The sequence below is a fragment of the Pseudopodoces humilis genome, chromosome 2, assembly GCF_049639895.1.
Source record: "Pseudopodoces humilis isolate 2021_Gansu_Grassland_sample_001 chromosome 2, ASM4963989v1, whole genome shotgun sequence".
Lineage (NCBI taxonomy): Eukaryota > Metazoa > Chordata > Aves > Passeriformes > Paridae > Pseudopodoces > Pseudopodoces humilis.
In genome coordinates this window covers 111,721,902-111,749,493 of record NC_142201.1, presented here as the reverse complement: position 1 = coordinate 111,749,493, position 27,592 = coordinate 111,721,902, and the positions used below count along the sequence as shown (strand labels likewise).

The window sequence follows — 27,592 nt, the reverse complement described above, 5'->3', positions numbered from 1 at the left end:
AATGTAATAAATGTTCTCCTAATAATCTGAAATGGGGTGAATTTAGTCCTAAAGAACTATTTCTGTTGTAACTAACACTGCTGTAGCTTTAGCACTAACCAATATTACAATTAGTTTTATGGTTTTATGTTTTACGTAATCCTTCTCAGGGATATTTATATCTCTCCTCTTTCATTAGCCATGGAAAAATACTAAGGTGGGATTATTTTAACACTTTAAAATTCTAATATTACTTGAAATGCTAGGTTAAAAGGCTTTAAAAATTTGGCATGGCAACATGATGTAAAAATATTGTTGCTGTTTATGCCTACATCAATTAATTAAATGGTAAATGGTTGATTATGTTCAGCACTAGTGTGATCTCTCAGCAATAAATGTCTTGTACACTTAACACATGGTGCTGCTGATACGTGATCAGCAAAATCTCATTAAAGGAGGCTTGCTTTAATTGCATTGGACACGTGCTTTTTCTCTGTTTAACAGGGTTTGTAAAATATTAGAAAGAACATATTTTATTAAATTCCACACCAAAAATATTTGATAACAAATACTCTTTCAAAGTTAAAAAATAAACTCTGAAAGTTTAAAATGGTTTATAAAGTCAGTATCTTTGTCTGGTGAGCATAAGACCTCCATAACGCATTAATTGCACAACATTCCAGTGCTATCTATCATAAAGAATCTGTACAGTTAAGAGGAGAGGCCTCTTATTTTTAAGAAACAGTGATGCTCTGCTGGTTTGAAGCTGAACCTGGTTAATTGTACTGATGAAGTGGAGGGTAGTTGAGCAAAGTAATGGTGTATATTTTGAAAATAGATTAGATTTTACCTTTCATTGCTCTGAATGTTAGTGGCACAGGGAAGAAAATAAAGCAAACATAGTTTAACTCAAATGTGTTTTGAAAATACAGCTATGACAGTGAAAAACTGCTGTGTTTTTTTAACTAAATACAACTTTATGGGGGGTTTTGGGTTATATTTTGGTTTTGTTTGCTGGGTTTTTTTTGGGGTTATTTTTGTTAGTTTTGTAGAAATCTCTATGCTCCAATCCTATAATGGAGTTTGTTTGGGTGGCTGACTGGATGTATAGAGAACTCTCACTCATTTCCCTGGATCTTGATACTGCTTTTTGATCTTTATCAGTAGCTAACCAGAAGGCAGAGTGTATTTATTAATTGCTCTAATAGTTTGTTATTACTGTTTATTAGATTAAACATCGAGCCTTTGATCAGTATTTGCTTTTGCAGTGTCCCAGTTCTCTGGAGGGATCCAGTAGTTCTTTGGTTTATGCTCCCTGTGTGACTGCCTCTTGAACTAAGAATTCTCTCCTGTATTGTCAGATTTCCAAATTTATGCTGAAAGTTAGCCTTTCTTTAATATTATATTAATTTTAGCGTTCAGATTTTGTTTGTGGGTTTTTTGGTTTTGTTGTTTTTGGTTTTTTTTAATAATGAGATACTTGCTACTCATGGAGCAATAAATTCCCTAATGCCTCGCCACATTTTTAATTAGTGCATTTTAATCTGTGGAGAAGAGGCTGAATTGCACAATGTGGACATAAAATTTGTGTTAAATACTCTATTTTACAGAAGTATGGGAGTATGAGAAATCTGATGTTCAGTGTGATTTTTCTTCTACAAATTTAATTGCTGCTATCCCATGTTGTTATTTATTGCTGCCCAAGGAGGTGTTACAGAATCATTTTAAGACAATTTTCCTCAAGTGTTGATAGTATTGTCTTGTACTACCTCTTGGTATAAATTAGAGATGTTAAACTTGTCATTTGGGTTTTTTTTTTACTGTTCAGTGTTATCAACTTATTTATATTTATGGGTAAATTCTTCTGGCAGCATCCTCAAGACTTATATATGTATGCAAGTTTAAATTTTCTTCACTTAGGATTACTTTTGTCCTTTCTTTTATCAGAAAGGAGCACACAGACATCATATTATGCAGGCAAATGCTGGTTTTCTTTGGGATTAGTTGCATTTGTTTGGAGTTTTTGGTTTGGTTTTGGGGTTTTTTTAAGTTGACATAGAGCATGTGCAAGAGGAAATGCAAGTCCATGTGCTGTGACTGATATTTTATACCAAGGAGATTTTTGAGTAGGTGTTTTGTTAGGAGAAAGCTACTTTCTACCTGTTATTTTGCTGATAAGGGATTATAGCTATTAATGTTTCAATTTTCTTCTTAGAACACTTGCAGCTGGGCTTTAATGTGTTTGGTTTTCTGCGTATTTATGTAACCACTGAAAATACTGGAAAGTTACTTTAGTGATTACTGCAAAATTTCTGCTGCTAATAATTTTGAATGCTTAATATCAAATTCAGTGTAAACTTTATCTCATACTATGATTGCATAGTATTTGTTTTCAGTTAATAGTACACCCAATCAAGGAAAAGGTTTCCACAAGTCTTTCCCATTTTCCAGTTCTTCTTCAGTGTGTTTTATCTGTTTGGCCTGTTTCTAACCAATTTACACCTGGAAATTACTTACTCAGGCAGCTGTTTTCCCAAGTATTAAACTTGAATTTTGAAAACTTGAGTTTTATTCCATGATTGAAAGTACAGCTCTTGTTTATTGGCTAATTTCTACTCTACCCTTGGAAGATAAAGGTATTTTTAACATATGCAATTATGAGAGTATTTAATGAAATAGTTTCAGTAGTGTCATCATTTAAGTTTATTTTTTGCTGCTACTGTGTAAATAATTTTTTTCACTTTAAGGTTCAGATCTTTGATTGTATTTTGACAGCAGTTAATTTCAGTTGCAGTTTTAATCTGGGATGGAGGGAATCCAGCTATTTCTAAATCTCACAATATGAAAATGACTTGATAGCAGACTAATTTTTTTTCCCACTACATGCAACTAAAAACATCCAGTTCACTCAGTGTTTTGCTGAATTGCAGTGTAGTTTCTTATGTCTTCTCTGACTACCCAAATAAAGTGGTATTACTTGTGTCCTTGCACAGTACAAAGCAGTTCAGGAAAACATTTCTGGTTTGCTGTTTGTTTTTAGTGTCAAATTCCTTTTTTTAATTTCTTTTGGAAATAACTCTTTTTTGTCTCTGTTACATTGCTGTTGTCTGTTAAATTGAATGGAGAGCTATTTCCCACTCCAAAAGGAGTTGGTTACAGGAGGTTCCTTCCAACCTAAATCATTCTCTGCTTCTAGATTCTGGGGGAGGAGTAGGCGGTGTAAGGATGGAGTTCTATTTTTTATTCTATTTTTTCGTTAATTTTTGTGCTAGCAAAAGTGAGACTGCAGATGTGACTGTGTGTTTAGGTATGACAGGCAGCATTAAGAATGTGCCTTGTGAGTGTGTAATTAAAGATCATATTCCCCTATCCTGCTAGGGCTCTGCCTGTGGAGCTGAATAATATAAATATCTCTGTGTCAGTTAATAAAAAGTTTATGAACTTTTCCTATAGAGGTAGTATTCAAACATTCCTGGTAAGTTTTCTGACCTCTTGTTTGGTTTAGGCATCCCATTCTGGATTGTTACTAGTGGTGTCTGCTTCATGTGTGGATTTGTTTTGTAGAATTTCAGATTCCTGGGGAGAAAAAGGATTTAGAATTTGAGCAAGTAAATATAAATGCTAAAAAAACACAAGACAATTAAAAATACTTGTTACTATTTTGTGAAAAGTAGATAGAACATTTTTATGAATCCTGTCTTTGAGATTAACAGTATTTTCAATGCTTCCCAACAGCACAGGGAGTTTGTTGCCACACTGTTTTAGTTGGAAGAAGCAAACTGTACTTTAGAACCTCTAAACTTTGAAGAAATTCAGAAGAACCAAAAAGTGTCACTTTTATCCTTTGATCCTTTCCTGTAGTTCACGTGTTTCCGTGAAAACCGTAAAATTCTTTACTCTCTTTTGACAAATGGATTGTTTTTCCTGAGAGCTGTGCTGAAGGGAAGGTGGGAAGAAAAGTGAAGCAGTTGAGGGATCCCAAGAGTGCTTTCCAAGGTCGGTTTGGTGTGGAGGAACCATTGGTATTTCAAGCAGTTCATTTCTTGTGTCATCTGCAGCACGGACAACACCAGCAGCAAATGGCTTTGCAAGGGTTTCTTTTTTTATACCTGACTGCAAGCCCAAATTTTTCTTTAGACACTTGAGTATATTCTTGAGTGTTGTTCATGCAGATTTCTATGTTATTGATCATCTCCCCTTGCTCCTCCACCAGAACTGAGATCTGGATAAAGAGTTCTTTCACATCTTTGATCTGGTTCTCCAGATTGATCAGTTCTTTGTGTCTCTGCTCAATCTCTGACAGCTGAGCTTTAGTAATCTTGACTTCAGTGAGCAGATTTTCATTGAAGATCTCCCATTTTCCTTGCTGGAGCATGTCATTGACTTCCTCCTCAGACACCTCTTTCCCAGCTACCTCAAGCTGGCGGAGGATGAAGGTCCTGCACTTGTCCTGCTTGGCGGTGATAGCCTCGTTGTAGGAGAGCATGGCCTGCAGGTAGCGGTGGGACAGGAAGGCGTGCTGGGCTGCCAGGATCCTCACCGTGGCTCGGGCTGGCCCGTGCTCAGTTTCAGCTTTCCTCACTGCTTTTGACAGTTCATCCAAACATTTGCGTACGTGTTCTGCTTGAATTTTGATTTCCCTTGCTATGTTAGATTCCTTTTTGAGAACGCTGAATCTTCTCATTGAAGACACAAGGCTTTTTTGTTGTTGGCTGAATTTATTGACTTCTTCCACCAGATTATTAATTTCGTTCTGAAGCTTCTGGATTTCATGCAAGTGCCTTTCAGTTATGGGCTCTTTTTCATAAATAATGGCCTGCTGTTCAAACTCCTCCTGCTCCTCTTCTTGTACAGTTGCACCATTGTTTTCCCCAGCTATCTGTAGTTCCTTAGCCCTCAATTTGAGCTCTTGCAGACGATCTTTCATGGTTTATGTGGTCAGGATTATTTCCTGTGTTTTTTGTTTGGTGTTTTTTTTTTTGTTTGTTTGTTAGGTTTTTCTCCCCTCTTGCAACACAGGAAGTTAATTCCAGTATCTTTTTTGTTTGGTTTGTTTCATTGCACTGTAATCAAAATGTAACAACAATCAATGTTAGTAGTTACATGTATATATGAAAAGCAGTTTCAGAGTTCAGAGCTACTTCCCTCTGCACCAAAGTAAAAGTTGCAATGAGTTGGAAGTGGGGAGTATTCTGAATAAATTGTGATTTGTAGCCCAAGGCCATTTTGTGGTAAATTTGAGCACAGAACTTGGACCAGAGAAGTGTGGAGAGGACTTTTATTTTTGGGAGGAAGAGAGGAGTAACTCCAATTATTTTATCATTACTCTTTACTTGATGAAAACTAATCAATCTATAAATCTTTCTGGAAATAGAAGTGAGTGGGGCTGTTCCATTTTTGGATTCTGAGTAGGAAACATTTGTTTTCGAGATTGAGACAGACCTTGTAAGGAATCAGCATTATGGCATTGAATTTAGATTATTAATTTGGCCACACTCAAAAGCCTTTCTCCATTTTCCTTGCCTTTCCTTGCCTGGAGAGTTAGATAGCAACTGAAGCAGTTAGCTACAACAAAACAGAACAACAGGACTCTCATAATTTCAGAACTCTAATAATTTAGCATGAAAATCAATTGATTTTTTATGTTTGAGTTTTTGTGGTGTTGAATCCATATCACTAATGTTGCAGCATGAAGGTTTTCTAAGCATTCTTTCAATTACTGTTACCTACTCTTACACTGTCATTTACATTCTTCATAAAATTCATGCAGGTGTACATTGTGAACCCATTGTGAACCACAGTGGGCTACAATTCAGTGGTGTTTCTTATTTAACAGAAAGCAGATACAGTTTTGTTTTATTCCCTAGCTGTTGTGCAAGCTGTACTGGAGAGATAATTAAGAGCAAGATATTTTCTAAAACACGCCCAATGGAAACTAAGTTCAACTATTTTTAATCATAGGGAAGAAGGTATTTTTCTCAAACTCTACGTAAATTATTTCCTTGGACTGTGATCAAGAATGGAAAATTTCAGTAAGAAGTAACATGTTCAGGACTGGAAGATTATGGGATTTTTTACTTAGGGTCTTCTGGTTCAATCAGATGTGTGTCTTTCAAAGGGCTGTTCAAGCATAAAGGTTAAACAGCACAGTGTTATCTCCTGGCTGTTTCAGAGCTTTTAGGGCTGTTCTCTGAAACTGCAGCATTAAATAGGTGCAACTCTTATTTAACCCTGTTTCTAGAGATTTTATTTTTTCTTAGCAAGCAAATGTAGAATTTCTTAATAGTATCCAAAAGATGCATTTTTAGAAGCTGCAAAAGGTCTATACAGTACCCTTTCAATATGCAAATGATGTTCTTTTATTTGAACAGTTCCAAATGATACTGCTGTGGTATCTCTGCTCCCCTATGCATATTTAAAATCTCTAAATAGATTTTTGTGTAAGTCATGTAGTTGAGCACTGTGGACATGTCTTCACAGACTTAAATCTGGCTTTCTGCAGGAGGATTAGCTGAAAAACAAAACCTGAAATGCTTCAGAGGTTCGTCATGAGAAAGAATGTTGATAGTCTACCCTAGTGTGGATTTTCCTTACTCCTTTTTTACACCATAATATTTGAATTTAGTGTTTGTTGATTCACACCAAGACAATCCCAAAAGTCTGGCAATCATTAGAAGTTACAGTAATGTGCTGAGACTTGTGATCAGACAAGAGTGCAAGTTATTTATTGGAGAACATTATTCTGGGGTGGGGAAGATGCAAAATTTATAAATTTCATTACAGTAATGCCTCTACATTGCTGAACTTTTCAGTGGATGTCCCCATGGCAGAAGTCAGGCAGTTTCTCCCAGATAACATTCTTCAGGAATGTTCCAGAGCTGCTTGCTACCAACAGGGAAAGTTCAGCTGGGGGCATGTGAAAGGACCGGGGGCTGCTAAACAGGGCTTCAGAGAAGTGACCTGAAAATCTGTTCTAGTCCAGCCTCACACATCTGTTGACCCATGTTAATTTAGCAGGGCTGGGCAGACCTGGGATTAAGAGCGAGTTCTAAGGGCACCATTAATGCTTATGCTATAAGGTGACAAGAATTTCTTGTATCTAAGAGAATTGGTGCATTGCTCTTGAAATAACTGTGTTCCTTGGGGCTGGAGGGAAGAGCCTCACAGAACTGGAAAACAAATCTGCAAATATTGTTAAATATCAAAGGAGTGAGCAGAAAATACTGGAGATTTTTTTTTTTTTTCTTTTTTAAAGATCAGTCTCTCAAAAGACTGGAATGTAAGCAATTGAATCTTAGTTTCATATCTTCTCTGCTGCTGGGCTTGCCTTCAAAGCCTGCTACTGAACAGGCTTGCCAATAATTGTGCTTGATTATACTGGCAATTGGAACACATGCTGGTTTCAAAGAAATGAGGATGTCTCCATGACAGAGATAACCTTGGAAATGGCTTCTTGAGTGTTCCACAACAATCTCTGTTCATTTACTGAGTCCTTGTTTTGTCCTACGTGTTTGTATATAGGGGCACATCCTGTTTTTCTTTTCACTGAGATGAAAGCACTTCATTTTCCTTGACGTTTTTGTCAGTAAAAGGAAAACATGCCCATTCTTTATAGTAGAGTAAATGGAATATGTGGACTGAAAGCACTCCAGTGACTTAGTGTGGCCCCTACATTCACTGCCCATTGCAGTTATTATCATGCAAACCCATTGGTGATTAAGTTTTTTCTTCTTGAAGCATCTTTATATATAGCTATAAATACTTGTCAGGTTCAGAAATGCAATTTTCACATCCTTGTCAAATATATTTTAAGGGTATTGCAAGAGTCTTTGCCTTCTGATAACTTGGCTGTGTTGTTCCTCAGGAACAGGGTTATATGAATCTCCATTTAAACAGATGCTATATGTGACTGGAGAAGTCTTGATAAAGGCAGTTATCTCAGCACACTGACTAGGGGAATCCTACTAGCCTGGACCACCATAAGAATCTGTCATGATGATAAAGGAAGTCCAAAATTCAAAGATAATGAGTTTGACAGAAATGAAATTTTTTGTATTATCTTCTCAACTCAAAAAAAAAAAAGGCAAGTTGAAAGGTCCACTTGCTTAATTGCAAAGCAACCACATAGAATATTCTTCCACCTGTCTGATTAATTTATCAGTAGACCCAAGAAACATGGAGCCTACATCCTAAAATAAGATTTGGGCTACATTAAGTTAAAAGACATAATTGGATGTGTGAAGTAGGAAAATTAATTGTACGGAACTCTTTTGTTTCTAGTTGTAATTGGGTTTAATGGCTTTTTATTTGGCTTTGCTGGATTGTTTTATTTTTTCCCCAGTCCCCAAATTAACCCCAAAGCCTCTTGTTTATTTTAATTTCTGCTTTTGTTCACTAGATCTTGGTTATTCAGCACCTTGATTAAAATTCCTGACAGCAAAGGCTCTGTTTCTATTTGATCTTTTGATACAATTAGCCACCTTACCTGAGTTTTAACATCCTGCACTCTCTTCCAGAGAAGAGGACTTGCAGGCAATCAAGAAACAGTCCTTTCTTTAAGAGCTCTTTGAGATGGATGATCTGTGTTCTGGCTCATGCTGCCTTCCTTACCTCTGCTGAAACTTCTGGCTTTTTGTTTGTTAGTAGTTTTTTTGTTGTTGTTGTTGTTTTGGGAGGTTTTATTTGTTTGGGTTTTTTTAAATGATTGCACCAAAAGTAAGGGTAGGTTTGTTTTCCTGACCCTTAGCTATGAGTCAGTTAAGGGCACTGGGTGGACAATGCTTTCAGGCAACATGTCCCAAAGGAATTTCATGTTACATGCAATCCTAAGCTTTTTTTTTTTTTTCCCAATTATTATTTTTTTATGCATTTCCAAGCTGCAGTGAAATTACGTTACAGCTCTGTCATGTGGTGCCAAGAAACCCACCTAACTTTTTTTCCAAGCACAATGGCAATGAGTAAATCTTGGTGTCATACTCAGGAGCTTGATGACTGCTTAAATGTCTTAAGTTAGCAACAAAAAAATTAGAGACATACACTATTTAAATGAATATAGTTTAAAATCCTTATAGTAGTCTTAGGGGAAAGCTGGTGTTTTGTTTAGAAATTCAGTTTGTGCTCTCTCATGTTCTCACAAGGAAAGAAAGAACTTGTTCCACGTTGTTCTGGAATCTTGCCCTGTTACTCAAAGATGCATCAGAAGTAACTAAAGTAGGATATCTTGCTATAAGTTACATTTATTTTCTCCTTTGTTTAAAAAGCTTCCTTTAACTTAAATACTTTGTAAACAAATGTACTTAAACCGAGGATTATGAGACACAAGGTGATTGGATGAAAATACCCCCTTAAGCATCTCTGTTGTAAAATAAGTCCTTGGAAAAATATACTTAAAAATAGTTTTAAGTTCAAGTTTCTGTTTGTGGGAAGTGTGGGAGTGGTTCAGCAAGAAAATACCAAAGGCAGAGAGCTTACCCTGCCTAAAAATATGCCACAGATGAGATGACAGTGCAAAATCAGTAACAGTTTCAGCAAAGGGGATGATCACAACTTCTCTCTGGGCAACCTGTGCCAGAGTCTCACCACTCTCACAGTAAAGAATTTCTTCCTTCCTAGCATGTGATCTAAATTTTTCCTCTTACATTTAAAACACTTCAGCCTTGTCCTATCACTTTGTAAAAGCTGCCACAAGACTTCCAGGGAAACCAAAATTACCAGTATGTACAGGAATAGAAATGCTGCATTTGAAGCAAGGTAGCTTGGGAATTCTCTAATTAGTGTGAAATGGATTGTGGGAGGTGGAGAAATGTGGGTATTGAGTAAAACCAAGAAATTCAAATGTAATAGAGCAGACCTGAGTATTCAAAGAATTTGTAAGGTGGGGAAGAATTAGGCTAAAGTTGCTGGAAAAGTGTAGCCAAATCATGCTGCTCTGGAATGAGTTTTTCAAGAAATATGGAGAGGGGGAAAACAGACTTAAAATACTTTTAAATATTCTTGGGCCTTTGACCACAAATCTGTAACACAGTCATGTTGTAGGAGATGTAGCTGTCTTGTGTTGGTGTTTTGCTATTCCTGAAGTATTTGGTTCTAAGATAGATGCAATGAATCAGCTGCAAATCTGAGCTTGTTCCTTGGAGTTTTGAAATCTTTGTTATGATTGTGTGGCTGCAGATGTAGACTTGAGGAAAAGCATCTACCAGCATTTCTATGTCTGCAGACGTTCCTGCTGATACTTTGGATAATAGGAGGTGAGGAGTTCATGCTTTTGCACTGACATAAATCCCAGTGAGGGTGAAGGGCATTTCACCTCACTGACAAAACAATGATCTCACTCTGCAAGTCGCTTAGTCTGCAGCTAATTCTCTGTAATTGGTAAGAACTTCATGTTTTGATGGTGATTTTTTCACTTGTTTAATCAGAGATTTGCTGTCAATAGTGCTCTTCAAGAGTCCTGACAAACCTAGAGGCTGCAGAAACCTAGAAAGAAAGTCATGATCTCCTCTGCCCAAAGATCACATCGTTAAGGTCCAAATACTGATATATTTTAAATCAGTATTTGAAAATAAAATAGGAGCAAGAGAAAGGGCTGCAGGAGGATAGAGTACAGGTGGGATGATTTCTATTTAATAAGATATATAGTTTGAACTCAGTAGCTTTGTATTGCACTAAGTGGTGTGAGAGATTTGTCTTCCTGACAGTAGAAGTGCAGACTCAGAATTTGTGCTGTGCACCATCCCACCTGCTTTACATTCCCATTTCATCTCTGTCAGACCACAGAGCTGCCTATCACAGCCTTGGAACTCACCTGTAATAAATGTAAGGTAGGATTTTTTAAAAAAAAACATACAGGCAATTTGACTATACTTAGTTTGCCTAGCATTTGATATATCAAGGTGAAATAGAGTATAAGAAAGCAATTAATTTTTTTTTAATCTTGTCTAAAAATATATTGTTATATCATTTATTGCCATTTGTTTTGGAATTACACATCTGGAAGCTGAACAGAACTTGCTTTAGGTGAGCTCAGACATTGTTGGCTGCAGCCTGTTTGACCAAGAGGTGGGATTGAACTGATAGCAGAGTGTGTCAAGAAACCTTTTCAGTAAATAGGAATATGATTCAGACCTGTGGTGAGAATGAGGCCACTTAACAAAATGAAACAAATTATAACTGCTGATGTTCTTGTGACATGTTCAAAAGCTAATATGAGACTGAAGTTGCCTAGAGATACTGTAAACAGGAGGAGTTTACAATCTTAGTTTTAACTGTTCTCTTATTTGTGACCTGGAGGAATTGTCTAGGGAAAATGTTGACTTTCAGAAATGTCTCCTACAGGCTCCCTGAAATTGCATGAGAGCAGGGCAATAATCTTGTGGTACTTTATTCACCTTTTTTTAATTATAGGTCACCATACTATTCAAAGTACTGTTTTGCATGAGAATTGAAGGCATGAATTGAAATAAGTCCATTTATTTGAGAAAGAGGCATGTGTCAACCATCAAAATCTACTGATTGGTTTGTCATTGCTGTCAGCAACCCAGAAGGGGCAGGGACTTGAAATGCTGAAGAAGAATGTGCTTGAAGGTCTGTTAACACTTCCATTTGGAAGGCACTCTGCAAAAAAAATCACCTGATAGAGCAGGCTCAGAACTTCATCAAGAGTGCCTTCCATGGGCCACTTGAAACTGTTGGTCTGTTCTCCTATTTGTTAAAAGTATGAGGAATTCTGTTTTCCATGACTTCCTCAAAAAGCTCGTGAACTGCCAATAATTGAAGAAGAAGGAACAAGCAAAACAAGTCACTTATTTTTGCCTGCGTGTGGGTCAGGAGTTTGACTTTCATGGATGTTGACATGAGCAAAGCATGAAGAGACAAAATTTTTCATGCTGCATCAGCTGAGGCCTCATTTCTCTGGAATAAAAACATCCTTCTGATGGCTGCCCATAGGATTGCCCAAGAAAAAGGTTAATGGATGAGAGAAAAAAACTCCAAAGGGAGAAAGGGTAGAGCAGCATTTTTAAATAGAAGATTCACTGTAGAGGGAAGAATATGGCATTGTTCTTTCCCCTTCTTTAGACTGCTCTTAATTTCAAAGCTTTTGTCTTTGTTTTCCCAGCTAATTCCATCCCTCAAAGCTATGGCTTCTTGAAGTATCTTAAAGACTAATTCTTGATCTTAGGTAAACCATTCTCATAAAAATTCATTTTCCTGCAGTTTCTTTCAATCATGGGGGTAGTTCTGATGCTGTAATTTTGACCTCAGGCATCCTTTGCTCTTCATTAATTTTGATGGACACTATGCAGATCTGACCCAAAATGTTGGGGTTGTGATCACGGATTCTGAGTAAATATAACCCCAAAAGTAGCATATCTGGGACATTTTTACAGATCTTGTATTTCAAAGTAAACTTTTAATACTGGTTTGGTTTCTGTTGGGGTTTTTTTCCCTCTTTGCTCAGTAATGGAGATTTTATAGAAAGGTCAAGGAACTTCCATAGCATTCAGACTTTGTTTTTCTCTGGCAGAAGTGGCTTCTAAAGAGAAATATTGTTGCTGAGCTGTAGATGTCAGTTGTGCCAATGCACACATAACACTCCCTTTTCACATTGTTTCCTGTGACTCTTAAAGTTCAAAAGCTCTCCAGTTGCTTAGAAAAATCCTACTTGATCTAAAAGCAGTAGGTGCCTACTTTATTTCTTGCATGAGGTACATTTGTTATACTAAGACAATTCAAATATACTTTATGTGAAACTGAAATAAGCCAAGCATGATTTTATAGATGAAAGCTTCTTACTCAGCAAACTTAATATGATAAACTAACAGCCACTCCGCTATGCTTTCAAGTATGGTTTGATATATACCTCCTACAGGTTTTTAAACATGAAAAAATTGCTATATATGAAGTTCAACAGATTTGAAAGACTAAAATCAAGGTCTGTCTTTTAAGATAACTGATGTATTCCCTAAAGAAAGGGTTTTTTTTGCATAAAACTTGCCTCAAACCCTGGTGGTCCTGTGCAAGAGCAGCAGAGCTGTAAGTCCATGTTCACCCACAGAAATACCTAACTCTTTGCAAAGCAGACATACATACATTATATTCATGTCTTGACACTTACACACATTTCCATTCTAAACCCCACTAGAAAGCCTTTTACTGATATTTGCAAATTAAGAAACATTAAGAGAAGCGTATTTACCTCTGAATCCTGTGATGGTGGCTTTTATCCTTTACATAGGAACTCCTGAGGTTGAGCTTCAGTATAGTCCCAAAAACATTTTTCCAGAATATTCCCTAAAGAATGTGTCTTGAGTAACATTCCATGAAGTATTTCCTTCATTCTTCCTGCTTCTAATTCTTATATCGTTGTCCAAGTGTGATCATCCTCAGGAGTGGTAGACTGAAACTGCCTTCTGCCACTGCAGGAGACAGGCAAATTGATTACTTTGTGCCTGGGGAATCTGGTTGTGCCTGTTTGAAAGCCAGCCCTGCTGGGAGGCGGATCCCTCTGGAGTGCCAGCAGCAGGAAGTGCCTTGGAGCAGCTCCCCTTAGAAGCTGCAAGTGGAGCAGTGCCTACCTTGGAAGCACAAGTGTAAGTGCAGGCTTTGCTTTCTTCTGTACCAAAGCATGGAGGGAAAAAGAATTATTGAGGGTAGATGGATCTGTTCATGGGGGGGAAAAAAAAAGCCTCTGCAGAATAATGCATTTTTCTACAGTATCTTAAAAATACTTGAACTCCATTTAGAAGTTTGACCTAAAGTGTGAAGTGGGCAGGGGTGTCCAGCAGTAGATGGACCTAAGCAAAACCACTTCAGTTCCTGGGGAGATTAGGCAGAGACAGCTATTTGGATATGTTGCTTTTCCAGGTACAGCACCTCAGCCACATTTTTGGAATTCAGTCAGTATTGCTGCAGAGAAAGTGGAAACTAATTGACCAGAAAGACAAATATGACACCTTTCAAGGTGTTTGAGGTTAAAAATCAGCAGGTACTGCAAGCTGTGGAATGTTAGTGTCAAGCTGCCACCGAGCTATGCAGTTTACCAGCATTTCATTCTGCTTCAGCTGTGCTTTGTAGGGTGTGAAGAGCAAAAGCAGCAGAAATAGTGCAGTTATTTAATCTTCAGGTGAGGGAGAAATAGGCTGTGGCAACAAACACTGCTCAGAAATATTGCCTTCAATTAGATCTAGATGAATTGACAGCACTGCTGAGGAATGCTTTTTGAGACTAAGAGGCAGCACAGTAGGATTTTCAGACTGTAACAAAATAGGTTATGTGGGGGAGAAAAAAAGTGAAGTTAATTGTTTCCAGTCTTTTAATTACTTTTTTGCATTGCATCTCAGTTTTTCTGGTTTAACTTTGGTTTCATAGCTAAATACTGAGAGGACGAGTCTTGTTCTAGCTGGTTGATGAAAAGAAGCAGTGCCAGAGTTTTATAAACATATTTTCAATACCACAGGTTCTGTATATGCATTGAGCAGCAGTTTGGGAATCCCTGCACTACATCTTACAAAGCACTGTAGAAGTTCTCTCTTTAAGAAGTGGGAATTCAGTATCAAGGAAGGGCAGGGAGAAGAGCTTTGTGCTCTCTCCAGCTCTGCAGGTCAAGCCAGCAAAGTTTTGATTATCAGTAGGACATAGGGATTTTTATCCTCAGGATGATGATAAATAAGTGAATGGTTTGAATGGTTTGGACCACAAATAGTTAAGAATGGTGAAGATTGAGAGAGACTGGACATTTGAGAAGCTGCTTTTCTATGGTCTCCTTCATAAACAAATTCTTGAAAAGGAAGATGAAAGATTAGATAATGAATCATAGCTCATGAGGGTAATGGTGACAAAGAATATGGGGGTTTGGGCTGTAGATGCAACACAGCTTTTTTTTTTAATGTTTTTGATGCAGAAAATTTTCTTGAGAGTAAAATAATTAAGAACTGAAGCTTTCATACTGGGATTCTGGAGAATATGGAAGAATAAGGTCTTAGATCAAACTAAGGTGCTGACAAGTTCTGGTAACTATGGAGTGAATTCTTATGACTGTTCCTTCCCAGCAAGGAATTAACATAAATTCGAAGTACAAGCTTTGGCCTAAGTTCCCTAAAAGCCATTTGAGTTAATGATAATGACTTGAGATTTCAGGAGGAAGGACTATGATGTCTGGTTCCAAAACCTTCTGTCATTTGTCTTCTTATCTGGAAAATTGAGTCAGAGTTCTTATGTCATTGAAATGTTGCTAAATTTCAGAGGAGCATTGTTTGAGTGGAATTCCTTTATTAGAGAGAAGCAAGTACAAATTTCCTATTTTCTAATGCTGTGCAGCACTTGGCTTGGATTATTGATGTTGTAGAAAGTGCAAAATAAGGTTGGATTGTATTTTTATACTCGTAAATGAATGTCTGTCTTCTAGAGTCCTGTTTCCTATCATATATAAGTGGCAAGACAGTGATCTTCATCTTACAGAATACTTACTTTGTGAGCTATGTGGGTTTTTGTTTTTTTTTTTGCTTTCCTCAGTTTAGTAAAATAAGGTTTTTAGAGCCATTCATGCAGGTCCCTCCCTCTACACTGCAAGTTTTACTCAGGAAGAGCAAGTTCAAAACATTGTTTGGCATCAGAGAGAAATGCTGGGTTGCAGGCAGTGAGATGATCCTGAAGCACTTTTACACAGGGAACTGCTCATGGTTTGGGAAGTTGCAAAACCGTGAACTTTCATCCAGAGGCTCTAACAGATCTTCCTGTGCTGCTTTAGATGTAAAGCAGGATGGTCTATTATGTCCATTTTCTTTACTGTAAATATGATTGCTTTCTCTAGAAATAATATTAAATTATTACTGAGCACCTTAGTGATTATCTAACATTAGTATCTGATGAAAATGGTGCCTAGACTAACATGCTTATTAAGTAGAAGAGATAATTAAAGCTGAAACAAGGAATTTTATCTTCTCTTTCTCAGTCTTCCCCTTCTTCCTCAGCTTTTGGAGATGTGAGAGTCTCTCTTGTGGCAGGATGATGAGTGTTTCTTTTGATCTTCCCTCTAGGCTGGCAAATAAGCAAGACAGAGAAGGAGCACTGTCAGAAGCAGATATAATCGAGTCGTTATCTCTGGAAAGGCTGGTTAATGAACACAAGTGTCTCTGTCAAATTGTAAGTAGATTTTAAGATGCTGTATTTTCTCATATCTGTGTAAAGCTTCCATTAAGGTAGGAAATTGTGCTATATGGCATAAAACTGAAATTTAGATGTAGTATTCACTGTCCTGTTAAGAAAAAAACCTAGCAGGAAGTCATTGTGGGAGGAGCCAAAATCAGAAATCTTTATGAAACCTACTTAATATTGGTCGATATTTCAAATAATATATCCACATTAGTAGTCCCTGAAGTTTTTCTTTAAGCCTTTATTTTAATCAACCAGTGTCTTAGGTAGGGTTTTAATTCCACAATCTTTTTCTGATGGCTTTAAAATCATTTTGAAAGATAATAAATGTTATGCTGTTATTAAGCAAAATAAGGCATTTTTGCAAAACCATTTCAGCTTTGGATTTTAAAATTTAAAAATAATTTTAATTCATTAGGGAGGTTTGCAAAATTTATTGAGCACTACATATCGCTATTATTTGCTAAAATAGCTGAGTTAGAGCAGGGCACAGCTCTGTTTATTATGTCATGATTATCAGAGTGCTTTCTTTCAGTTAGTGCACTTTGCACTATGCACATATAGCAATCATAAAAATTAAAATCGCAAGTTCATCCTTGTTTTATTTTCGAGGAACTTCAGTGCCAAAAATATTTTCTTGAAAAATTTTCAGTAAAAAAAGACCTGAAAGATACTAGTGTATTCCAGTACATCTGAATTGCCTAATTTCTGACATGTGGCAGTAAAATGCTCTTCTTTTTCTTTATTTCTGTTTTATGTGTAATTAGTAAAGATACCAGATCATACACTCTTAAGACTGTTCCATACTCTAATGGACACCTTCTTCACCAGGCTCTTTAAGATAAACATGGTCCCAAATTCCTTCAGTAGGATGACTCCTGGGGTCAATTTAAACAGAGGCATTGTGAAACAAGATAAAAAGTTGGGCAGGGACCAAAAAAACCTTTTGTTTCTTCTTATTCTTTTAGTTAATTTTCCACTGGATCTTTAAATTTCCCCACACAGTATTAAAACAAATGGGAGGAATAATTTGTCTTGCTGTTGGACAGTGTCAGTGAGAATGACCTTCCTCTTTTTCTTATTTAATATGTCTGTGTATTCCATATTTCTAAATTTTTATATTTTGTAACCAAACTGCAGTAACAATGATCTTGATGAAAACTGAGAACATTGTCCCTGTGCTGGCCAGTGTTTGATCTTTGTTTCCTCAAAGAAACAAGTTGTATCCATCTTCTGTACATCTCCTTTCTGAGTAGGTCCTGCTGGAGGTTTTTGCAGGGTTCCATAGTGAAAAGGACTCATATTTGAACATTACTTTAAACATAACTGGTCAGAATTTTTTTTTTTTTTCTGTCATAAATTGCACATTCCATATCTGACTGTGGTGCCATTTAAATGCTTGTCAGATGGAGAGAGCACTGAGAGTTTTTCAGATCTTGACACTGGAGAGTTGGTCTCTTTTCATAAACACAAATCCTGAACACGATCAGCATGAAATACCATCTCTACATGTCATACACATAGCTGGATCTCTTCAGTTGTTACTCAGAGAATGTTTTAGGAGACACACACAATGCTCCAAAACATTCTGGAAAAGAGTTCCCAGGAGATCTTGACAGAATATCTTCTCCATGTTTCAAGCTTGGATCAAGCCCCATCTCTTTTGTCCCAGTTAAAGCTTGTCATCCTGAAATGAAAAATTAAGAGGAAATTATTCTTTTCCTATTTGCAGTTTCACCTTACGTTTTTGAAAGCTATTATTCTATTTGCCTGAAGTGTTTTAATCTCAAGAGAAGCACTCTTGGCCCTTCAATGTTTTCTTACCAGATGTGTTTTCCTAACTATTTCAGAACTATTTTCTTGATGAGGTTTGCCTGTCACTTCCAACAGCTTTGCCTAGATCATGTTTCTCTCACTTGCTGCTGAGAGTATAATGACAAAAAGTTTTACTCCAGGCGAGGTGCAGTGCATGTTCTGGTACAAAAAATTGAATTGGTTTGACAGCTTTTCTGACAAATTCACAGGAGATTTTATTTATCCCCGAGGTGCTTATGAACATGTTGAATTTTTTTTCATGAACTGAAGCAAAGCTGATTCTTTTTCATCTCAGATTTTTCCATTTTGATTGATAAATCTAGCATGTACTATTTATAACCCGTATTTGTTCAGCTAATTTCTTGTTTCCAGTCAAGGAATGTGGTCTGAACCACAAATATTTTTTCCCTCCTTCTCCATATATTTACAGGAACCTTGCTCAGCGGTCATGGGCTGTGGAAAAAAAATCGATAAATCAATAAAAAAGGGGTTATTTTGGCTCCTCCATATCATAGCAAAGGATTTTGATGCCTTACATGAGCGCATCCAGAGAGACACAACAGAGCAAAAAGCACTTGAGGAGCAGAAGAAACTGGAACGAGCTGAGCGAGTCAGGAGGATACGGGAGCAGAGGTATTTTGCCTGTGATTCCTACTCCATCCCTTCCTCCCTTCTCTAAGATATTTGGTTCATTCCTGTGCATAGTTCTTATGGGAACCAGGCTATCCTGGATTTAAAGCTTACAAGCCAAGAATCTTTCTTTTGAAGCTTTTGCCTCTTCATCCCCTTTATTTGATTTAGTGCATGCTGGAAATGTACTGTGAATGAGAATTGCAAAGTAATTGTGGAATAAATTTGGCCTTACTAATACAACTTCACAGAAGGCTGGCCTAAAAAAATAATTCCTGTAATTTAATCTGAAGTTACCTTCTAAAATAAAGTATTAAGTTAGATTCTGTAACCCATATGTGAATTACCAAAGACTAGATATGAAAATTTATTTAATACCATGTTTAATAAACTTCAGGATATCCAACAGGTGAGTCATGAAGGAACTAAAGACGATGCACTGAGAGGAAGCAGGATAAGTGATTACTCCCTTTCAGAGCTCTTTCTGGTCTTTAGCAGCCTGTTGTGGTGCCTATGAAAAACTGATGTTAATCATTTTACTGGGGCATTCCTAAGATATTTGCTGAGCACCATTGTCCTCTGCCTTATATAGGCAGAGAATTTTGAGTCTCAGTTACTGTGTGAAGTATCTGGGAAGTGTCTTGGACTATATTCTGGCTGTTTTGGTTTAAATAAGCAAGTAAATTAGTAAAGTACATTTTAAGCAGCTGGAACTTGGCATGGTGTTCATATGTTTCACAAATTTCTAAAAAAATTGGTTTTCTCCTGATCTGCCACGTGTCTCTACACACACAAAACCTCTTGACTATGTTGGATTGTTTATGCCACACTAAGAGGTGTATTGGGGAAGGTTGACATCGTTCTCTATAAAATTTATGGTTTCTTAATAATTCTTTATTCTTTCTCCCTCTTTGCACTCCCCTTGCCCCAAAAAAATACCCTCAAAACCAAACACCAAAACCACTGAAACAACATAAACCCACCAACAATGCCAAAGGGAAAAAGAAGAAGGAAATGCACCTGAGGAGGAAGACCCTGAGCCTGGGAAACGTGGAAACCCCTTCCAGCCTATATCTGCTGTAATCTCTGAGGTAGGATAGTATGTGGAACTCTGGATCTGTTTAGCACTACCACTAACAGATGTCTGAGAGGCAGTGAGAAAAATGGTCATTTGAAAGAGTTGTTCTAAGTCTGTCTGCACAGCACTTTTTTTAACTCTTATTTTAATCTTGACAGCCTTGTATTCTGTGCATTGAATCAATGTTTTTGTCATAAGAAAACCTCTATTATTGATTGGCGAACAAAACTTTTGTAGACACAGTATAAATATAAACACATGACTGAAAACATTTCATAATTAAACTCCTGGAATTCAGAAGTGGAAAATATTCAAGGTCTATTAGTTTCTTCTAAAGTGTTTTAGTGATGTGGTGAGTCATTTCAAACATTCCTGACTTCTTCAGTTTTTCAGATTTGTGAGCATAACCTCTTTTCAGTTGAAAATAGACTCTTGAGAATTTTTATTAATTTTGAAATATGAAAATCACATTCATATATTAAAGTTCCCTCAACCTACGTTTCTGAGTTCATATTTTTTTATTCAGTTGCCTGGAGATAACACAATCTAAAGACACATGTGAACTTTTCCAGCAAGTAGTTCAAACATTTGCTTTTCTCCAAGACAAAAGCACCCATATCCACAGCACATGTCAAGGCAGCTACATGCACAATAATCCATTAAGCAATAACATCAAAAGCAAGAAAATAAAGGTGCAGCTGTGAATATTGCAGAAAATTGTGAAGCAGCCTGTCATTGTGGTTGTATGCCACAACAGGTATTTATCCAAACTGGGATAGCATTTTCTGAAGACTTAGGCTCTGTGCATTTGTATTTTTTTAAGTAACTCATTAAAAAAAAAATAATTGAGGGGAAAGAAAGTAGAAGATAGTTTTGGGGTTTTTTTAATAAAACCAATAGTAAAACAAGAGAACAGGCAATAAGTCTAAAAATCCTTCTGTTTTATGATTCCCCCTCCCTTCCTCTGGGTAGGAGATTGGAAATTTAATTTCTTCATCTATTTGAAAATAAATTCTATGCTAAATGTAGGATATTCAGGGAATATTTTCATTTTTTAATAACTTTCCTGTCTTACTAGCCAGTTTACAGCATTAAAAGTAATTAAAAAAAAAATCTTGTCCATTTTGTTAGAATGAAAAACAGCTGGAAAAAGAAAAGAAGAGGCAAAAGTTGGAGACTGAAAAGGCTACAATTGTCTTGAATTCTCAAGCAGAGCAGGACCACATATCAAGTAGCAGTAGCCAAAACACAAATGACAGCAGGTTGGAAAGGTACAACTCTACGACTGCCCAGCTTTTGCAGCATGCAGAAGAGAGTGACCAACAAGCCTCAGAATGCCTTGACTCAGGTAAAACTGCTGCCTTTTAAATAATTTCATGTGATTTTTCGCATTCTTCTTCCTTCTGTCCATATTGCCATTATACCACATACCAGTGTCATCCATTTGAAACAGAAAAATGCAGGAATAGGTTATATAAGTTGAATTTCTTCATGGAAACATAGAGTTTGCATATATTTTATGCCCATAGTTTATTTTCTTATAGCAAAATATTGTGTGACCTGTGTTTGCCAATATTTTAGGCCCACAGTTTATTTTCTGTAGCAAACTGTTGTATGATTTACATTTCCCATAATTTTATGTCTAAGTTTGGACTGAAAACTGATGTATCTCCCCAACAATTGTATTAGAATCTGATGTAGGATATTACCTGAATATAACTGTAGGATACGTAATGTTTTATTTCTGTTGGATGTAGATAACAGCAAGAAAAAAAGTAAAAAACCAAAATTAAAAAGGGGCCACAGAGTAGAACCTGTTAATGCAGAGGACTCTCTTCCCAAGAATCCTACACCACCACCAGCTCTTCCACCAGGTAAGTATAAAAACAATAGTTGATGTCTCAATTTGTGGTTGGTAATCCTTTGAAAGTCTCACTTGTGAATTATGAAACTTGACTGGTCTTCATACAAAGAGGAGCTGCTAAACCTTTCTCTCTAGAAAATCTTTGATGCAGTTTCCCACTTCATGATATGAACTTCATGATATTAACTCAGCCTATTCCGTGGAAGAAAACATAATTTTCCCAAAAAAAAGAGCCAGAAACTTGATTACTCACTGAAGTGATTAAAAATATCAATATTTTTAAGGTGGATCAGTTTCTTTTTTAAGTATTTCATCATTGTTCAGCATGGATGCAGTGTAATGCATAGCTTGGCATTTCTAAATGCTTTGATTTCTCCCAAGGAGATGTGGTGTCTGTACAGCTCAGAATAATCCAGTGCAGTCATGGAATGCTCTGACAGTTTTTGTTTTCCTTTAGTTGGATGGGGAACTCCCAAACTTAATAGACTTCGAAAACTTGAGCCTCTTGGTGAAACACATCATCCTGGTAATTGAAAGTATTCGGGGTTTTGTACCTTTTTAAACCATTCTCCATTGTCCATTCACTTCTATGTTCACTTCATTCTTCATCTGTTTTTCATTTCTGAATTCCATGTTTCATTGACCATAAGCTTTTTCTTTTGCTTAGTAGAAAGCATCTTTTTGATTTTTTCAAGTCTGATTTTTTTATTAGGAGAAACAATGAGTTCTCTCCAATTCCCTCATAAACTTTAAAGTGGCATGGGATGTCAGAAGTTGTTAATGATCTGAAGTTATTTGCACCTAAAAATTATAAAGTGACACATTGTAATGGGGACAGTTACTTGAAGAGTCCAAATACATACTGCATTTAAAATGAACATTTTTAACTGGAAATATCAAAGAGTCTTGATTTCTTGCTTCGGTAATGACTATTTTCTATTTTTGGAAGATTGTGGAAGACTGTTTTTTCATATGTTGGTATTACATTTTTTTTTCCTGAATTTGAGATTATAGCTTCTTCATTTTTATTACATTTTTATTTTTCAAATTTTGAAAAGTGAATTTGGAGACATCTGGAACACAAGAACAAGGAGCTTTTCTGCCAGAGAACCAAAAGATGCCTGAAGGGGAAATAAGATTTCTAAACCCAAAATATTTATTTCTCACAGGAATGAAATTCATCTGCTTAAAATGTGATTTGTAATTTTAACTGTAAACCCATCTTGCTCTTTTTTTTAAAGGCAAGTAGAGAGAAGTCGACAAGAAAGGAAAGCCAGATGAAGAGGTAGGGAGGGGAAGAAAAGGAACTCAATTTTTATCTGTGCCTAAGGGAAGTGTTGCATTCTGTAGGAAGAGCATGGGTGGGACAAAGAGGAAAAAACCTGCTTAAGCTAAGTGTTAATTTGTAAAATAAGTATAATTATTAAATAATTTTGGAAGTTAACAATGGCAAATACATTGGTAGGGAAATTTCTTGACCAGAGGTGTAAGAGCAAACTTTAAGTACTCAGAATTTACAGCTGAATTCAAGGCATTGCCTACTCTTTGGGGGATTTATTCTTTTTTTCAGGAATTTTGAACCACTCACAAGATTCACACTTATAAATCCTAGCAAGGAAACAGCTATTAGGAAAGGACTATTTATAAATGAAGAAAGTCCTTTGCCCAGCACTGTCAAACCTTTAGTTAGGTCCTGATTTCCAAAAACATAATTTATTTATTTCTTTTGCTTAAAGCAGCTGCAGGGCTTTAACTCTGTCAGTTGGAGAACCATAGAGTCAGGGAATTACTGAGATTGGAAAGGACCCTTAAGATCACTGAGTTCCCCTGTTAACCCAGCACTTGCTAAGTTCATCTTGCACTGATTTAATTTCCCATCTGGCCTTGCCCATTTTCTCTCACACAACATTGTTTCTCAATGAATTCTTACCTATTTTGCATACTGAGAACCTGCTCCTGACTGGAAACTCAGAGTTTCCCTAAGACCAGTGGAGCCTAACTTGGATTCTTTTTTTACCATAACGCCTAAATTGCATCTTTCTGAAAATCAACTTATTTTTGGTTGTCACTTCAGCAGAGAAATGAATCACTGTTGATTTTTGTTTTCCTTCCCCCAGCTCTGCCCAAAATTCCAAGGTGGGTTTAAAAGTTTTTTCAGACATTCAAACTTTGTATACACTTTTTGATTACTTACATTCACTAAAGACTGTATTTTTTCCAGTCATGCTAATAATTTTGGCACAACACAACGTGATGAGTGCCTGTTTATTGTCAGTGGAGGATGCATTTGCAGAAATATTAAACCTCTTTCATTATAGGAGGTAAAATTCTCTGCCAGTCCTAAAGTGCTCTGCCAGTCCTCAAAAAATGGGTGAATAAACCAATCCACTGGACAGATTTTCACTGACCTTAGAATTATTTGTTGCAGTTTTCTTGCTGCTGTATTTAGTGCTATTGAAATCAAAATATTTATGACAATAATATAAAAGTGTTCCCATTTTGCTGATTAAATGTAAGGATAATTAAAACCTTGATCCTACAAACAGGTCCACATGTGCTTAAAGTAGTGCAGTCCGGTTTGTTAGCTCAGGAATGCAATTTTAAGAGAAGTTACTGCATCTGTAGAACAAGTGGGATATATTCTTCTTTGAAAATGATGATTTATTAAAGCTGAATTTTGTGTTGGCAGGCCATCAAGGCTTTGTTGGGGAAGAGGTGGTCTGTATGAAAAAAAAAAAAAAAAAGAGATTTGAATGCTTCAAAAAGCTGCTTTTATTTTTTCTTGATTTCTATCTCTTTCCTCTTAACATCTTCCATATAATTTTGCTTGTCAAGTGCTTTGCATGTTCCAGTCTGCATGGGTTTTTTATTTTATATCCATTACAAATGTTTGTGAACACTTGTCACTCTCTCCTGACGTACTTATTAACTTTGTGATGTACAGTTTTACCACATTAAATTCTTTTACTGACAAAAGGAAAAGTTGCAGTTTTATCTAAAAATTCTGAAATAGTTATTTTAGAAAGTTATTTTAGCTTCCAAGACAAATGCCATCCATAAACAGTCCCAAAATTTTTGATTCTGCACAGTTTTACTGTCATTTAAAACTATATTGCAGTGCAGCTTTGACTACAGCAACATACAAATTTCAGTGCTTCATTTTTTCAGTTATTTGTACACTTTGGATTTCTCCTTTCCTATTTTCAGGGATGTTTACAAGATCCCCTTTGGGCTTGATCTTGCAAATGCTGATGCACGTATAACAAAATGTAATTAAACCCTCGTTTGGCCAATCCATCTCTAGACATTCATTAGCCCTAGGTTTGAAAGTTTACTTGTAGGAATTAGCTCTAAACTCATGGAATACCTGGCTTTCATTAAGGAAACAAGAATCTAGTAAACATTCTTAGAGCCAGGAAGGTAGTAGGTGACAGACTGATGTGTTTTTCTGCTCTGGGATTTCTTCCACAGATTTCTATGGAAAGCCTCTGCCCCCACTGACTCTACGCCAGAGACCCAACAGTGATACCCATGATGTCATTGCTTAACTGGAGCACAAAGAGAATTTTAAAAAACATAATTTAAAAATCCTATCATTTTTTTTACCCTTGAAGGAAATTTTTTTAAATGACATTTTATCAACATGGGACAGCTCAACATGGAGTTCATCCTGTTGTACTTAGGTGGTCAGACTTTATCATTTACTTTTCACATCACCAGCTCTTCAGGATTTATTTGGTTTACTTGTGAAAAGACATGGCTATAAACCTGAAGAAAAATACCTTCAAGATCCTACAATACTGGATTGTACATTCCCACCGAGACCTTTCTTCAGGTGCTGTGCAGGTGTTGGCATTTTTTCAGGGAATAAATGATTCTAAAGCATTCTGTAAGATTCCTGTATGATAGGGTGAATGTAGAAAGGTTAAACAAATATTGAATATATTTTTCTACCTTTTTATAAAATGAGTTGAAAGTTTGTGTGGAATGGTGTACCTACAAACTAATAAAGTAGGTAATATAGGTAAATGTACCTATATTACCAATAAAATGATACCTAGGGAGCATTAGAAAGCTGATAGTCAAGTGCATAAAAATAAAATGTGTTTGACTCTTACATTTATCTTACAGTACCAATAACTTTTCTTAGGTATTACATTACATATTTCATATTTCTGGCAATCTAAAGCAGAGGGTAAGATAAAAAATTTAAAATGTATTTTATACAAAATAATGCTGTTTGAACTGTCTGGAAGTTTTCTTATCCGTTGTTTTCTTTGTTAACTGAGTTTGACATAGGTAATAAATTCTGTGAAAAAAAAATAGTCAAATACTGTATTGTCTACTACAACAAACAAGAAAATTGCACATAGTGAGAAATTTGCACTAATTAAATCATCATTTTTGATGGGAAACTGAATCAACCAGTATGCAGATGATCTCCCACAGGTTTTAATCTCAATAATACTAAAAAATACCATCTTGCATACTAAAGAAACCCCAGGTTTTTAAGGATTTATATAACACTTCCATATAATGTGTTGGAAGTCACATAAAAGTGATACCTAAACAAGAAGATTTACAATTTGCTATATTCCTGTTTAATGTTTTTACTGTTAACGTTGGAGACAACCAGTGGTGTATTTGTAAAGGTTCATTGTTCTGCCATTTAATGACAGAATGAAGTGCCCATTCAGGGGTTTTTTTTGGAGAAGCAGTGTTTGATAATTTTATATTATGCTCTGTTGTCAATAATGTGGTTTTACCAAAGGAGTTTTGATGTTGGAACAATGTGGTGTGTTACATGTTCAGCACTTTTTTGGTATTGGAAATCTTTGCCATACGCCCTTTGCAGCAAGGAGTTGCACAAACATCTGCCATACTAAAATGAAATTATTAAGATTTTAAAAGAGTAAGGTGGAATCAGTCTTAAGGGTACTAAGTTTGGTGGAGAGTTTTATTCCTCTATGTTTGCTAGTTTAGAGAAAGGAGGAAACAATTTCTATGTGACTACCAGCATGAGAATACTTTTGTTGTATTCTAATACTGTAACACAGTTCTGTTGGATTATTCTCAGGATTTGGTCATTTTCCCTTCAGACAACACAATACTAAGTGGAGGGGAGGTTCCACAAAAATTTTATATGTGCAATCTCAACTTTACTAACACTAGCTCTGTTACCACTTAAGTTTTTGGCTTAAAGGCTCTACTTTTTCAGGCTTACTTTTTTACAGCTTCAATTTATAGGAATGTATTAACCTTTTGTTTTCTCTCTTTCCTAAAACAAAGTAATGGAAGTCTTTATTAAAAATTAAGCTAAATACTGCTGTGGTAACAAAATTTGAGAAACTAATATGTTGATGCTTATATATGAACTGTGTGTTGTGTGTGTGGACACGTATCATTTTTGATTTTTGCTTTTAAAATAAATGTTATCAGTATGTGACCAAAGTACTCAAAAATGTTTTATAAGTTTTTATTTTATTAATATGCTTTGTAATTATTTACTGTGGTGGGGTTTTTTTCAGCTATTTATACTGCTATGACTTTTTATTTGCTCAAGATGACATTTATATATAGAATAAAACTAATGCAAAACATCAACATGTTGCCTGTATTACCATAAATTTACAATTTTTTGGGGGTAAGTCTAGACATAAAATATTTAAGGGCTACAAGTCTCACATTTCTACAATGTATGAGATAGATACCTTATAGACAGAATCTTTGCACATTTTTGCAGGAGAAATGCAATCAAATTTAGAATGCACTGATAGATTGGCAATAAGTTTGGTGTATATGTATATCTATAAAGAGGTTTGATAGTGCACTTAACATTTGAGAGATAAAAGTTGTGCAGCTGTAAACTGAGAGCACAAATTAGACTTTGTCAGACTTTTTCTCATCCATAGCATCACTTTCAAATCATCATTTTTCTCATCATAGCATCACATCATCTGTGCATGCAGCTAAGAGTATTTGTATTTAAATAGAGGAGTGGGAAGAACACAGGTATTCGCAGAACATTTTGCATTATCTATGTGTAACATCTTAAATACATTTTAAACAAAATATTT

The 27,592-nt window shown here is 36.1% G+C and overlaps 2 protein-coding genes across 11 annotated transcripts in view; one reads left to right on the top strand and one right to left on the bottom strand.

Annotated features, from left to right (window-relative positions):
• Positions 1-13,393, bottom strand: STX19 (syntaxin 19). The gene is made up of 2 exons (XM_005524095.3): positions 13,175-13,393; positions 1-5,042 (listed from the first exon to the last, which is right to left on the bottom strand). The coding sequence occupies exon 2, from the start codon at positions 4,904-4,906 to the stop codon at positions 4,028-4,030; it is 879 nt and encodes a 292-aa protein (XP_005524152.1). The 5' UTR covers positions 4,907-5,042; positions 13,175-13,393; the 3' UTR covers positions 1-4,027.
• ARL13B (ARF like GTPase 13B) overlaps positions 1-27,119 on the top strand; it is a 33,417-nt gene extending 6,298 nt beyond the window's left edge. For 2 of the 10 annotated variants that reach the window (XM_088051931.1, XM_005524096.3), the window contains exons 5-11: positions 16,014-16,119; positions 18,374-18,576; positions 19,571-19,664; positions 20,783-20,999; positions 21,409-21,525; positions 21,973-22,041; positions 24,987-27,119. In XM_088051931.1, the coding sequence (XP_087908057.1) occupies positions 16,014-16,119; positions 18,374-18,576; positions 19,571-19,664; positions 20,783-20,999; positions 21,409-21,525; positions 21,973-22,041; positions 24,987-25,063 (883 nt within the window). In that variant the 3' untranslated portion in view covers positions 25,064-27,119. Of the gene's footprint in view, positions 1-16,013; positions 16,120-18,373; positions 18,577-19,570; positions 19,665-20,782; positions 21,000-21,408; positions 21,526-21,972; positions 22,042-22,756; positions 22,801-23,632; positions 23,652-24,986 lie in introns of all 10 variants that reach the window. The other 8 variants (XM_088051933.1, XM_088051937.1, XR_015771969.1 and 5 more) reach the window with 7 other exon arrangements.
• The last annotated feature ends 473 nt before the right edge of the window (positions 27,120-27,592 follow it).